General features: G+C 42.8%; 1 protein-coding gene across 1 annotated transcript in view; it reads right to left on the reverse strand.

The window, feature by feature from the left end:
* Window positions 1-11,895, reverse strand: part of IL23R (interleukin 23 receptor) — an 82,176-nt gene that overhangs the window by 2,174 nt on the left and 68,107 nt on the right. Inside the window, exons 7-9 of the mRNA XM_004699353.1 lie at window positions 9,466-9,555; window positions 5,254-5,359; window positions 442-532 (exon numbers count right to left, since the gene is read on the reverse strand). Of these exons, the coding sequence (XP_004699410.1) occupies window positions 442-532; window positions 5,254-5,359; window positions 9,466-9,555 (287 nt within the window). The remainder of the gene's footprint in view (window positions 1-441; window positions 533-5,253; window positions 5,360-9,465; window positions 9,556-11,895) is intronic.

The raw sequence follows: 11,895 nt of genomic DNA on the forward strand, positions 1-11,895 counted from the left end.
CCCCCCGCAATCATTTACCAATGGCTTGGTCACCAGTGCATTTGGTCTACAATCTTCCTCTTCATTTCTCCATTTGAAATAGCACTGTTCCTTTCTGCCTCTCTCTTGCCTCCCTTCAACTCCATTCTCTAATATCTTAAGTTTCATGTGAAATAGGGATTATTTTATTTTATTTTTATTTCTACATATGTATACATAATATCAAAGTCCCTGCTTGTAGCAAACAGTATTCAGAAAACATTAATCATCTGAAAAATCAGCCATGAAAACCCTATGTAGTACATTTCTCTTGTGACACCCATGGAGTCTCCATGAGTTGCAATGGTGACAACTGGTTTTTATACACTAACCAGGACACACATGAATTTGTTTGAATAGATGCTATAGTTCTGCTACTGGTCTCAGCTACCATTCCATTTTTGATTGCTGGTGTGTGCTTACCTGTAGCATCTTCACAACGTTACTCTTTCCTATATTGGGAATCTCTTCATGAAGCCATTGTGGTATTAGCCATAGGATTCTTCTTTTAATTCTAAAAATAAAAAATTGGACTGTCTTACTGTAGGATTGATGCAGGTCAACATAAAAGAGATTAGGAAATTGAGGTAGTTAGTTTATTGTGCCAACCTGGCTGATAAACACATGTGGGGTTAATTGAAGGGTAAAGGGATAAATGGCTTGGTAAGTCTAGCCTTTCTAGTTCTCGGGTCTCTTGCTTTCTGATGGTTGAAGCAGGTTGCAGCTGCCTTAGCCAGTTCCCTGCTTCAGCTGGCAAGGCTCACTTTCTGCAAGACATCCTTGAAGAGAAGCCACATGGACCTACCCTTATGCAGCCCTGGGTGCTGGAGCAGCATTGTGGAGACCCTTGCCAGTGCTGAGATGCTTACACGTTCACTGATTCGGCTTTCCTCTTGCAGCCGGCATCATTGAGTGTGTTTTGTGGGATAGAGAAGGACTTTGTGGATTGGTGTTGGACATATGGGTTAATGTAGGACTTGTGGGCTTGGACAGCACTGGGTTGGAATGCTTTCTTGATGTGCACATAACCTTTATATAAAACTCTCTCTTATACATGAGTTTCGTGGATTTGTTTCTCTAAAGTACCCAGACTATCACAAAAATCAACTAAGAATGCTAACAAAAATCGCACTTCCTGTTTCAAGTGCTAACTTAAGTGGGAACTTGACTCCACGTAGTTTCAAAGTGTCTTCTTGACTCTATCATTTTCTTTCAAAAGAGCAAGAATCTCGTGTGAGATTCAAGACAACATCCCTGGTAGTTTGGAAACTGTACACATTTCACCATGGCAAAACATTATAAGCAGGAGATGTCAGTGTGGAAACTGAAAGCAAAAAAAACCCTCAGGGGATATATTTGTTAGAACTATCCAAGGTGACCATAGCACAGAAAAATACTAAAGTTTATAGAGTAAGGCCTTACAATGAGTTCCTCTAATCATTATGTTTTAATAATTTTGAATTGAAGTAGAATGGTAATGAAGACTCTGGAATTTCTTCAGGTGGACGGTGAACAGGCTACAATGGGTCTTCCAGCGGAGTAGCAATGTGAGACTGAGAGCTTTACTTAGACTAGGGTTCCCAAAGTGGGTGGCATCTAGTGCCCTGGAAGGCACTGAAATGATCCAGGGCGGGGTTGACCAAAAGTAGGTATTTTATCCTAGATTATGGGCTTTAGTGAAAAAGTTTTAAATTGCCAGGCAGGTGGCAGGCTGAGTGATTTTTTTTTCAGCAGAGGGGGACCATGTGGTTATTAAAGATCAGTGCAGTAGAGGTGATGGCAAGGGGAATTTCTGAATTTCCCACTTTTTACCTTAAGCTACCTCTTGGCGTTACCATATGTGTTCATCTGGGTACACTAGGGAAACAAATTCACAGAAACGCATATGTATATAAGAGAGAGTTTTATATAAAGGATAAGTGTACATTAAGAAAGCATCCTAACCCAGTGCTGTCTAAGCCCATAGGTCCAACATTAGCCCATGCTGTCTAAGCCCATAAGTCCAACATCTGACACTGATCTACAAAGTCCTCCTTCATCTCACAAAACATGCAATGATGCCAACTGCAGGAATAAAGCAGACTCAGTGAGTGTGTAAACATCTCAGTGCTGGCAGGGGTCTCCACACGGCTGCTCCAGCACCCAGGCCTGTATCAGGGGAGGTCCATGCGGCTTCTCCTCGGGGATGTCTCACAGGAAGTTAGCCTGGCCAGCTGAAGCAGGGAACTGGCTAAGGCAGCTGCACCCTGGTCTGACCATCAGAAAGCAAGAGACCCGAGAACTAGAAAGGCTAGACTTACCACGGCATTTATCCCTCCGCCCTTCAACTAACCCCACATGTGTTTATCGGCCAGGTTGGCACAATAAACCTCAACCATCTTACCATAGCATGGATCAAAAAAAATTGTATTTTCTGTACCAATTGGTTTGGACAAACAGGTTCTATCGGGAATTTAGAAAAGACCAACCTGATAGAAGGGACACTGTGACAGAATGAACCATTAATGACAGGCCAGGTGTATTTCTCTGTTTAAACAGACTTTCTAAGAGCTTCTACTAAGGAACAACAGAAATGGCTGAGCTAGTTTTGTGAACTGAATTAGACCTTGAACTGTAGAGCAAGAATAATTTCTTTACACATATTTATACTTTGTGATTCAGCTTTTCCATCCTTTCTCTATACCTAAAACTAGACCAGATTAGGGAAGTTCACACTTCTGCTAGAAAAGTTTTGAGACAACATGCTGGCATGAAAAGAATATGCGTGTGTGCATTTACCCACACTTGGCTACCTTATATTTGAAATGTTTTGCCCTCCATTTCCAATTATATTTCTGACATAAGACTTTTATAAATAATGTGTAAAAAGCAACCAAACAAACCATCAATCATTGAGTCATTTCAATTCGTAGTGACCCTAGAGGACAGATTAGAACTGTCCGTCTGAGTTTCTGGGGCTTTCAAGTCTTTATGGCAGCAGTTAGCCTCATCTTTCTCCCAGGGAGAAAATGGAGGATTCAAACTACGGATCTTGCAGTTAACAGCTCAATACAAAACCCACTATAGCACCAGGGCTCCTAAATAATGTATAAGTGTATCATGTAAATAATGTATAACACTATCTGCTCATATTTAAAAGTTACCTGGAAAGTATGTATTTCTATGGTCCTTCAAAAACAGAATGCTTCCTTACGTAAACAGAAAGTAATTGTTCTCTTTCCATATTTATCATTCACAATTTTATTTAGAACAGCCACTTAAATATTTCTACTCTATTTTGATTGCAAATTTAAAAGAAAGAAAGAAAAACCCAAGAAGCAAACGATGGCAATAAAATGAAACCGAGTACCATTTTGGTAAAGAATGTTAATATATGTCAAAATTTGCAAATAATTGGATATGCTAGGAGAGTGCCCCACCAAACAATTCTGATTTATTCACAAACTGAAAACCCCACTCTCACTACTATAGCGTCGGTTCTGACTCATAGTAACTGCGTAGGACAGGGTAGAACTGCCTCTGTGGGTTGCTGAGGGTATGACTGGTTATGGGAGTAGAAAGCCTCATCGTTCTCCTGCAGAGTGGCTGGTAGATTTGAACTGCAGACCTTGCAGTTAGTAGTCCATCTCATAGGCCACAATAATACCCGGACTCCTCTGGAAACACCCACATACTTTTGGTAAAATTTAGAAAATCACACTTTTCAACAACTAAATAGAGGTCTTTATTAACATCAGATTGTCAAACCGAATGATGGCAGCCTAGGAAACGGGCAGTGATATCAACACAATTGGTAACGAAATGGCCAAGTCAAGCACTACTCTGCCACACTTCTCTTCACAGGCTTGGCTTATGGTGGGATACAGTGCGATTCCACTGATTGGTTTGGATAGCGTTTGAGGCAGGTTCTGACTTAGCTAAGATCCCTGGTAGTGCTGTGGTGAAAGCACCCAGCTGCCAACCAAGAGGTGGTGGTGGCGGGGGTGGTGGGGTGGGTGTGGGTGTTGAATTCATCAATTGCTGCTCAGGGGGAGAAAGATGAAGCACTCAGCTTCCGTAAAGATGTCTGGCCTTGGAAACCGTGTGGGCCAGTCATGCTCTGTCCTGGAGGATCACAGTTAGTCATCTTGACTGCAAAGGAGTTTGGTTTTAGTGTGATTTACCTACTCTACCGAATCCAGGAGTTTTAGTGTGAGTTAACTACTCTATCAAATCTATTAAGGCACTTGTCTTAAAAGATGAAGCCATCTACTTGGGGTGTCAAATAAGTCTACATGGAAGAAGCACACCAGCTTGTGTGAGCCAAGGAGTGTAAATCATAAAATCCAAATCCAAAGGAGGGAATGGTGTTGGAGCTTAAAATTGTGAACACCCAGTTTTCAGATGGCTATGGATGACCGTGGAAACCCAAAATCCATTTGTGGGGTCCTCAGTGAATCCCTTCTGACAATGGTACAGGGATGTGAATGCCCTTGCACTTGCTATGAGATAGAGAGCATTGTAAAGTTTACTATGGCAGGTGTAGTTAGGTCCAAATGTAGCACTCCATCATGAGAACTACCGTTAGATCCATTTTTAAGCTGTTTCAATTTTTTTCTGTTTTATTTTCGATTGAGTTTTTTCTCTGTTTTGTTTTGTCATTTTGTCTTTGTTGTTGACTTTTTTCCTGTTTCTTGTTTGTGTTGTATATGATTCTCTATATACGAAACCCAGGCTAGTCAAATCTATAGAGAGAGTAATTGCATTCATATTTACCTAGGGACCTGGTAGTATAGGTTGGGGGGAAATGGGGAGCTAACAACGATGAGTACAAGAAAGAAGAAAAGGTTCTGGATTTGACTGTGGTGATGATTGCACAACACTTCTTAACATGATTGAACTAGTAAATTGAACGAGGACATCGATGCTCTTAGGGCTGGATCCCCAGCTTGGTGTTCAGTGGCTTGGGGCTACCTAACTTAGCCTCTCTACGCCTTGTTCAGCTATCTGTAAATCAGACCATGAAGCTTTACCAGCCAGATCAATGTGCAGATTAAATGAATGATGTTTGTTAAAGATTTTGGCATAGATAGGTAGGTACTCGGTGAAATCTTGTTCTTTTAACTTTCCATTCTCTGAATAAAAGTGTTAATGTTTGTGTTTTGGGTTTTTGAAAGTGAAAAACTGAATTGACTTTAAGTTTTGGGGGTACTTGTATACGGTCTAAATCAGAAACATAAGATCTTCAAAACCTACCCAGTTCGGAGAGATTTGTTAAACACACCAATCAAAGCAAGAATGGATAACATAATGCCAAAGCTGACCATTCCTGATAAAAGTCCAGTGTCCTGTTGCTGGTTGTCTGAAAGGAGAGAAAAATCATGTTTAGCTAAAAACAATAGTGCTCCCCACCCCCACTACACACGAGGCCAGATCGCTGTTCTTTCATTGATCTCACAGGAAAAGGAGCAGAGGAGCAAAATGAACATTTACATGGCTCAGGGAAATGACTGCCTTTCTAAGCAGCAAGACCCAACCCCAGGAATAACCTTTTGTTTCAAAAACTGAGCTGCACACGACTGATGTCATTGGGCTTCTGGAAGTGCATCTTGGTAGTTGTGGTCAGCCTTAGACATTTTCCTGAGCTTACACATGCACGTTTTATTGAAGCATATTTGGTTATAAACCTCATTTGGTTTGTCCAACACAGGTGAGAATTCCCAAGAGTCTGTAATTATGCTGAAAGCTAGCCACAATCACAACTAAGGGTTTTTTGCTGTGGGGGTGGGGTGTTTGGGGGTTTTTTTTCTTGAACTTTTTTGTGCTAGACAAACAGAATTTACGTACAACTTGTCACCATTCTTCAAAATGTGTTGCTTATGCATTTTGTTTTTCTTGCTGAGGAAAGCATTCACTCTACTTAGAAGCACATATATGCACTAAAAAGTAAAATTTCTCGTTATTTGCACTCTTTATTTTTAAAACACACCTCCTTGTTTGCATTTTGAAATCAAATGAGCCACCTGTAATAGTTAAATAATTGGTACACCCTACATGTGCTACCTATGAGGCTTCATTACATTGGCTCCGTGCTACATGAAGAGCCCTGGTTTGGGTGTTGACCACAGAACAGGACTGAGACCGGACTTACTAAACAGGAGTGTGTTGTGAGCCACAGTGAGGAATGGCTTCTGGGAAGCTTACTCCCATGTGTCCATTTAGCTAGGCTATGGCTCCTGCTAGTTTGATCTCGTTTCTGTCATAAAACAGTTATATGTGATTAAATCATTGGTCTTGGGCAGAGAGCAAATTACCTTATATGTAATTACTTTCTATGTGTAACCTACCATAATGTAAAGCAGCCAGTTTAGGTCATATCAGAGTCGGGTAGATTCTAAACAGAATCACTCGTGAGGTAGAGCAAGACCAGTAAAGACAATGACATGGGCGCTGGGTGAGGATTGTTCGTATGCAAGGCAACACCAAAGGATCACCAGCAAAGCCTCCAGAACTGGGAGAAAACCCACTTCTGTTCTTTGGAGACACCTACTTCTGATACAGCTGTCATGGCAACACGAGGTAGCTAAGCCTCTCTTCCATCCTTTGTCCTCCCTTCCCTGCTCGTTTCAATAAATGAAAGACTTATTGGATGCTTACAATGTTGAAAGCACTATATTGGCCCTGCCCTAATGATTCTCCAGTTGCATCTAGCACATCCTTGCAGTCACCAGGCTGTCCAATCTCTCTCCTAAAGCCAATGGGGATGGTGGGGAGCAGTACAACTTTAAAACTCTCTTCTGAGTCCCAATGCAATATGGAACTAGTTTTTCCTAAAGTTCATGAGCTATTTATGGTCCCTGGGTGGCACAGTTTATGTCTGACTACTGACCTACAGGTTGGCAGTTCAAACTCAGTGGCACCAGGTAAGAAAGCTCTGGCACCTTCTTCTGTACAGATTGAGGCTCAAATCCTATGGAGCAGTTCTGCTTTGAAACACACAGGGGTCACCATGATCAAAAGCAGTTCGATGGTGATAGGTTTGAATTTAATGAGCTATTGCTGAAGATTTCAAGAAACTCCTGGGGTGCTGGATGGTGGGAAGGAGACGGAGACTCCCCAAGTGAATGTGGTGTTAGCCAAGGAGTAGAGTAGAGTAGCCAAGAGCACAGGTTTGAAACACCTGGCTTCTAATTAGACTCCATCACTTACTTGCTCTACAACCTTGGGCATAACTATGAAATTGCTAAGGTTCAACTTTCCTCTTCTGTAAAATAGAGGTAATAATAGTTATATCATAGGGCTGACATGATTCCATAGTCTCCACAATTCCCACAGAAATATTAAGGTGCACCTTCTGCCTCAACATAGATAATAGCCTATCTGTACTGAACCTAAGCACCTGGCACGTCATTGATTCACACCTATAAATATAAAGTTCCCTGACCTCGCTTTCTGCTTCTTTACAGCTCTTATCACTGACTCTTTTCTTACTTACCACGTAGCCTGCAATTCTCGTCTGTCTAGAACAGTGGTTCTCAACCTTCCTAATGCCACGATCTTTTAATACAGTTCCTCATGTTGTGGTGACCCCCCCCAACCATAAAATTATTTTCGTTGCTACTTCAAAACTGTAATTTTGCTGCTGTTATGAATCAAGAAACCCCTGTGAAAGGGTCTTTTGACACACACCCCTAAAGTGGTTCTGACCCACAGGTTGAGCACCGCTGGTCTAGCATGTAGGCTACATGAAGATAAGGCTTGTTCTGTTCATGACTGGCTGCCCACCACGCAGAACATAGGCACCGAGTGGCTGTCTGATGAGTGTTTATTGACTAAATACACAACAGTCCAAAGGATATTCGTGTAGACTACAAACATCCTTACACAATTCCTGCTAGAAGATAGCCAACGAGTGACCAATGGTTGGAAAATCATATCCAAGTTTTTCAATTAGACATTTCTATTTAGCTCATAGCACAACTTGATCTAATATGTACTTTTTAATGTTTTAAGACCCATAGCCATGCCAACGGATTGAAAAAAGACTGAGTTATAATGACGAGTAGGTGCAAGGTGGTTGATATAATGGAAAGATTAAAGCCTTAAGGATGGGGGCAGGGGGCCAATACCAGGATTTGATCAAGTCTCATCACCTAACAGCTACCTGGCCCTGGACAACGTCCTCAATCTCTCTGAACTGCGTTTCTCACTTATGTAATGGGTCTAGAACACTTATCTCACAAGGTTGTTTTGAACTCTGAAGAAGATGCTGTACAAAGGAGCTTCATAAAGCTCCTGGGAAAATTAAAAGACCATAAAAAATTTCCCCAATTTTTTTGAAGTCTCCTTGGGAGCAAGACAGGGCTTTCTCCTCCTGTAAAGAGTTAGAGTCTTGGAAGCCCACTGGGGCAGTTCTACGCTACACTGTCGGGTCGCTTCGCCTCACATCAACTTGATGGCAGTGAGTTCGGCTGTGGTTTCCATCTTTAAAACCTCCGGCACAGGGGTAGACACAATTAATGTCTTGTTTTTATAAGCGATGCGGTCTTAAGCCCCAGCACCTATTTAAAAAGAAGATGTGCCAAAACTATGGAATAAAACAGCAAAATCCACCAAAACACTCCTTCAATCTTTACACTTTGTCAATTGTCAATTTTTTCTTTTCCTAAAAAAAAAAAAATCATTTTATTGGGGCTCTTACAGCTCTTATAACATTCCATACATTAATTGTATTAAGCATATTTGATTATTTTTTCATACAGAGAGCATATGCAACATCTTACTGCCTAGAAACATATGCTTAATTTGTGACTTGGCAGTGCAGAGTTGTTATAGATTAAATTCCATCTCTCAAAGTGACACTGTGAAGTCCTAAGGCCCGCCCCTGTGAATGTGATCCTGTTAGGGAACTGGCCATTCCTTTTATATTCACGAGACTGACACTAAACCCAGTCCATGCTCAGTGGTTTCTTATAAAAAATGCAACCTATAAAAAATAAATGGAACCAGACATGGGAAGACACCATGGGACAATTTGGCTATACAATTTAAGTAACATTTGGAATGACTGGTTCTTCCCTAGACCCCAGACTCTGATTTGGATCTCTAGCCTCCAAAACAGTGAGAAAATAAAGCCCTGTCTTTTGAAGCCACCCCTTGTGGTATTTCTGTTATGGCAGCCCTAGGTAACTCAGATCTGTTCCCCAGCCTGTTGCCCTAGCGTTGATGCCAACACAGAGAGACCCTGTATGAGACAGCAGAGCAGTCCCAGAGGGCTTCCTGGGCTGTGTTCTTCATGGAAGGCAGCCATGTCTCTTTCTGGCGGAGCAGCTGATCGGTTCAAACCACCACTCTTCTTGCAATTAGGAACTGAGTATACAACATCATCAGGATTCTTTGGTCATTAAGACAGAGGACTAAAATGGAAGGTTAGTATAGACTCAAAAGGCCAAAGTGGTATTTTCTTACCAATGGCGAGGTGTCCTTTAAGGATGGAGGCCATTGGAAGCTCAGAAGTCGGATTCTCCTGTTGGAATGACTGCCGTGTGACCTGGGGAACTTGAAAAAAGAACAAGGTCAGCTTCTGCCGTGTTTGCACACAACATTGCCTGCTTCCCTAAGGGAATTCTTCCACCCATGGAGAAGTGATTAAAGCAAACGTTAGCCCCAATCTTTCATCGATGTGATGCAGAGGATGGAATAATGCAATGGCCTGTGAGTATGTCTTTTCTTCTTCTTTGGTTTACCTGGGTCAATTCCAACGGAGGGAAGACTATGAGGACTATAAAAATGGCCCAAGGCTTGAAAAATGTCGAGAGGTGTCTAGTCATCTCACAAGGCTTCTAGGCAACAAACACTTGCTGTTGTGAGGCATTGCTGACTCAGTTCCCACTCCCAGACGCCCCACATGTCACAGAATAACGCACCGCCCAGTCCTCCCAAAGCATGGGAGCTGTACTGCAGAGCTGCCACCAGAGCTGGTCTCGACTTGATTCCTTCCAATGGGTAAAGAGATGATGCCATCAGCCTTCCTTAAGAGCCTCCGAGATGCACCACTTTTGCCTTTGCACACCCTTTGCCATGTGGCTCACCCTCTCTTGGCTCCACATCAGAAGCCCAGTTTTGATTAGCATACACTTCGGGTTGTGACACGGGGTGAAATGTTATTAATGACTTCCCTCGGCTCCTTTGCTGCGGGCAAGGGGCAGGCCAGCCTCACCCAGTCACTGGCATCCAGGCGTCAGGAAACTGCTCAGGAAAGCTTCCCGCCAGGGCTGGGCGAGCGGCCTCCTCAGCCTGAGCCCCAAAGGATCCTGGGGCTGCCGTGCTCAACTCCTCCCTCCAGATAATTCAAAACTGCCACAGGGGACTCCAGGGACATACTACTCCCAGGGGACAGAATACATTCCTGAAGAGGATTCTCTGCATCCCCGGGAATGCCTCCAAACTATTTATTGTCTGTCTGATTTCAGCAGACAAATTCTACTTTTCTTTGAAAAAACATAAAACTGGGGGACAGGGCAAAATCACTAGTTGAGGTGTCCTTAATTGCCACCCCAGTGTCACAGGCATTTATAATAAGCTACGTGGCCCAGGCAACTCTCTTTGAGGTAAAGATCAGGCAGGCCCAATAAAAAGGTTCTTCTAGGTCTTTGTGGGGGGACTTTTTTTAATTTTAAGATTTGTCTGCTTTCAATTGAAGGGTCATTCCATCCCCACCACTACCCCCTCAAAGAAGAATGAGCAGGAACTGTTAGAAGATGAAGCCATCAGGAAACAGGCAAAAGTTCTTTCCTATGGTTTTACTCTGGCCTCTCTGCAACTCCAGGATAAATGGTTCCCTGTGAACTTGACAACCCAGAGAGCTGCTTGGGCTTCTCAATGCTTTTATTTTTCTAAAACTCATTTTATTGGGGGCTCGTACAGCTCTTACCACAATCCATCCATCCATACATTGTGTCAAGCACATTTGTACAGTTGTTGCCATCATCGTTTTCAAAACAGTTTCTTTCTACTTGAGCCCTTGGGATCCGCTCCTTGTTTTTCCCTCCTCCTCCTTCCCAATGCTTTTCTAAGACCCGATTGCCGCCTGGGTATGTGCTTCCTTCAAACACCGCTGGATCAAGGCCCTGCCCTCCTGGCCAATCACCAGGTTTATTCCTTGAAGTTCATATTTTATAAGCTCTGCTCATTCTTAGGGAGCCCTGTCACGCCTCTTCAGTCACATGACTTTGACACTAACAGTAAAGACATTACCCTTTAATATAACATGATTTTTCAATTTGGCAAAATCCTATTATAGGTTGTGCTGCTGGATTACTCTGATTTTCACTTGCATAGTTTTAAATTAGCTTGTTTGGTTTTTGGGTTTTTTTACATCAAAAGTAATACAGAGTTCTGTTGGCTCTTAGAGCAGCCAGTCCAGAGCCTGGCCCCACTATGAGACATGACACCCCTCACTGACCCATAGCCCTACAGGGGACAACACCAGAGACACAGTGTGGGAATTGCACCCGATCTGATCCCGCCACACCGAGGCAAAGCACTGAGGGAGTGCAGCAGAACAGCAAGGGAATGGAGCAGTGAGGTCCCCCGGGAATGCTAAAGGTGGATTTGGGGGCCAGGGCATGGTGCCCCAACAGACTGGACTGGAAAACACTCCTAAAGGCCAACAAACAATCCTTGAAGTAACTGCAAGCTTTTCTTTCTTGTTGTGTTTTGTTTGTCATTGGTTTGTTGTTGTTATTATTTTGTTGTATGTTGTTGCTTGGTTTTGCTCTGCCTTGTTTTTCTGCATGTTATTATATCCGCAGGTCTGTCTAAATAAGATAGGCTGGATGAGCAATCCGGAGGAGAAAACAACGGGACCAACAGTTCCGGGGAACAAGGGAGAGGGGG

The sequence above is a fragment of the Echinops telfairi genome, unplaced genomic scaffold (genome assembly GCF_000313985.2).
Source record: "Echinops telfairi isolate 266 unplaced genomic scaffold, ASM31398v2 ScPeMD7_443;HRSCAF=831, whole genome shotgun sequence".
Classification (NCBI taxonomy): Eukaryota; Metazoa; Chordata; class Mammalia; order Afrosoricida; family Tenrecidae; genus Echinops; species Echinops telfairi.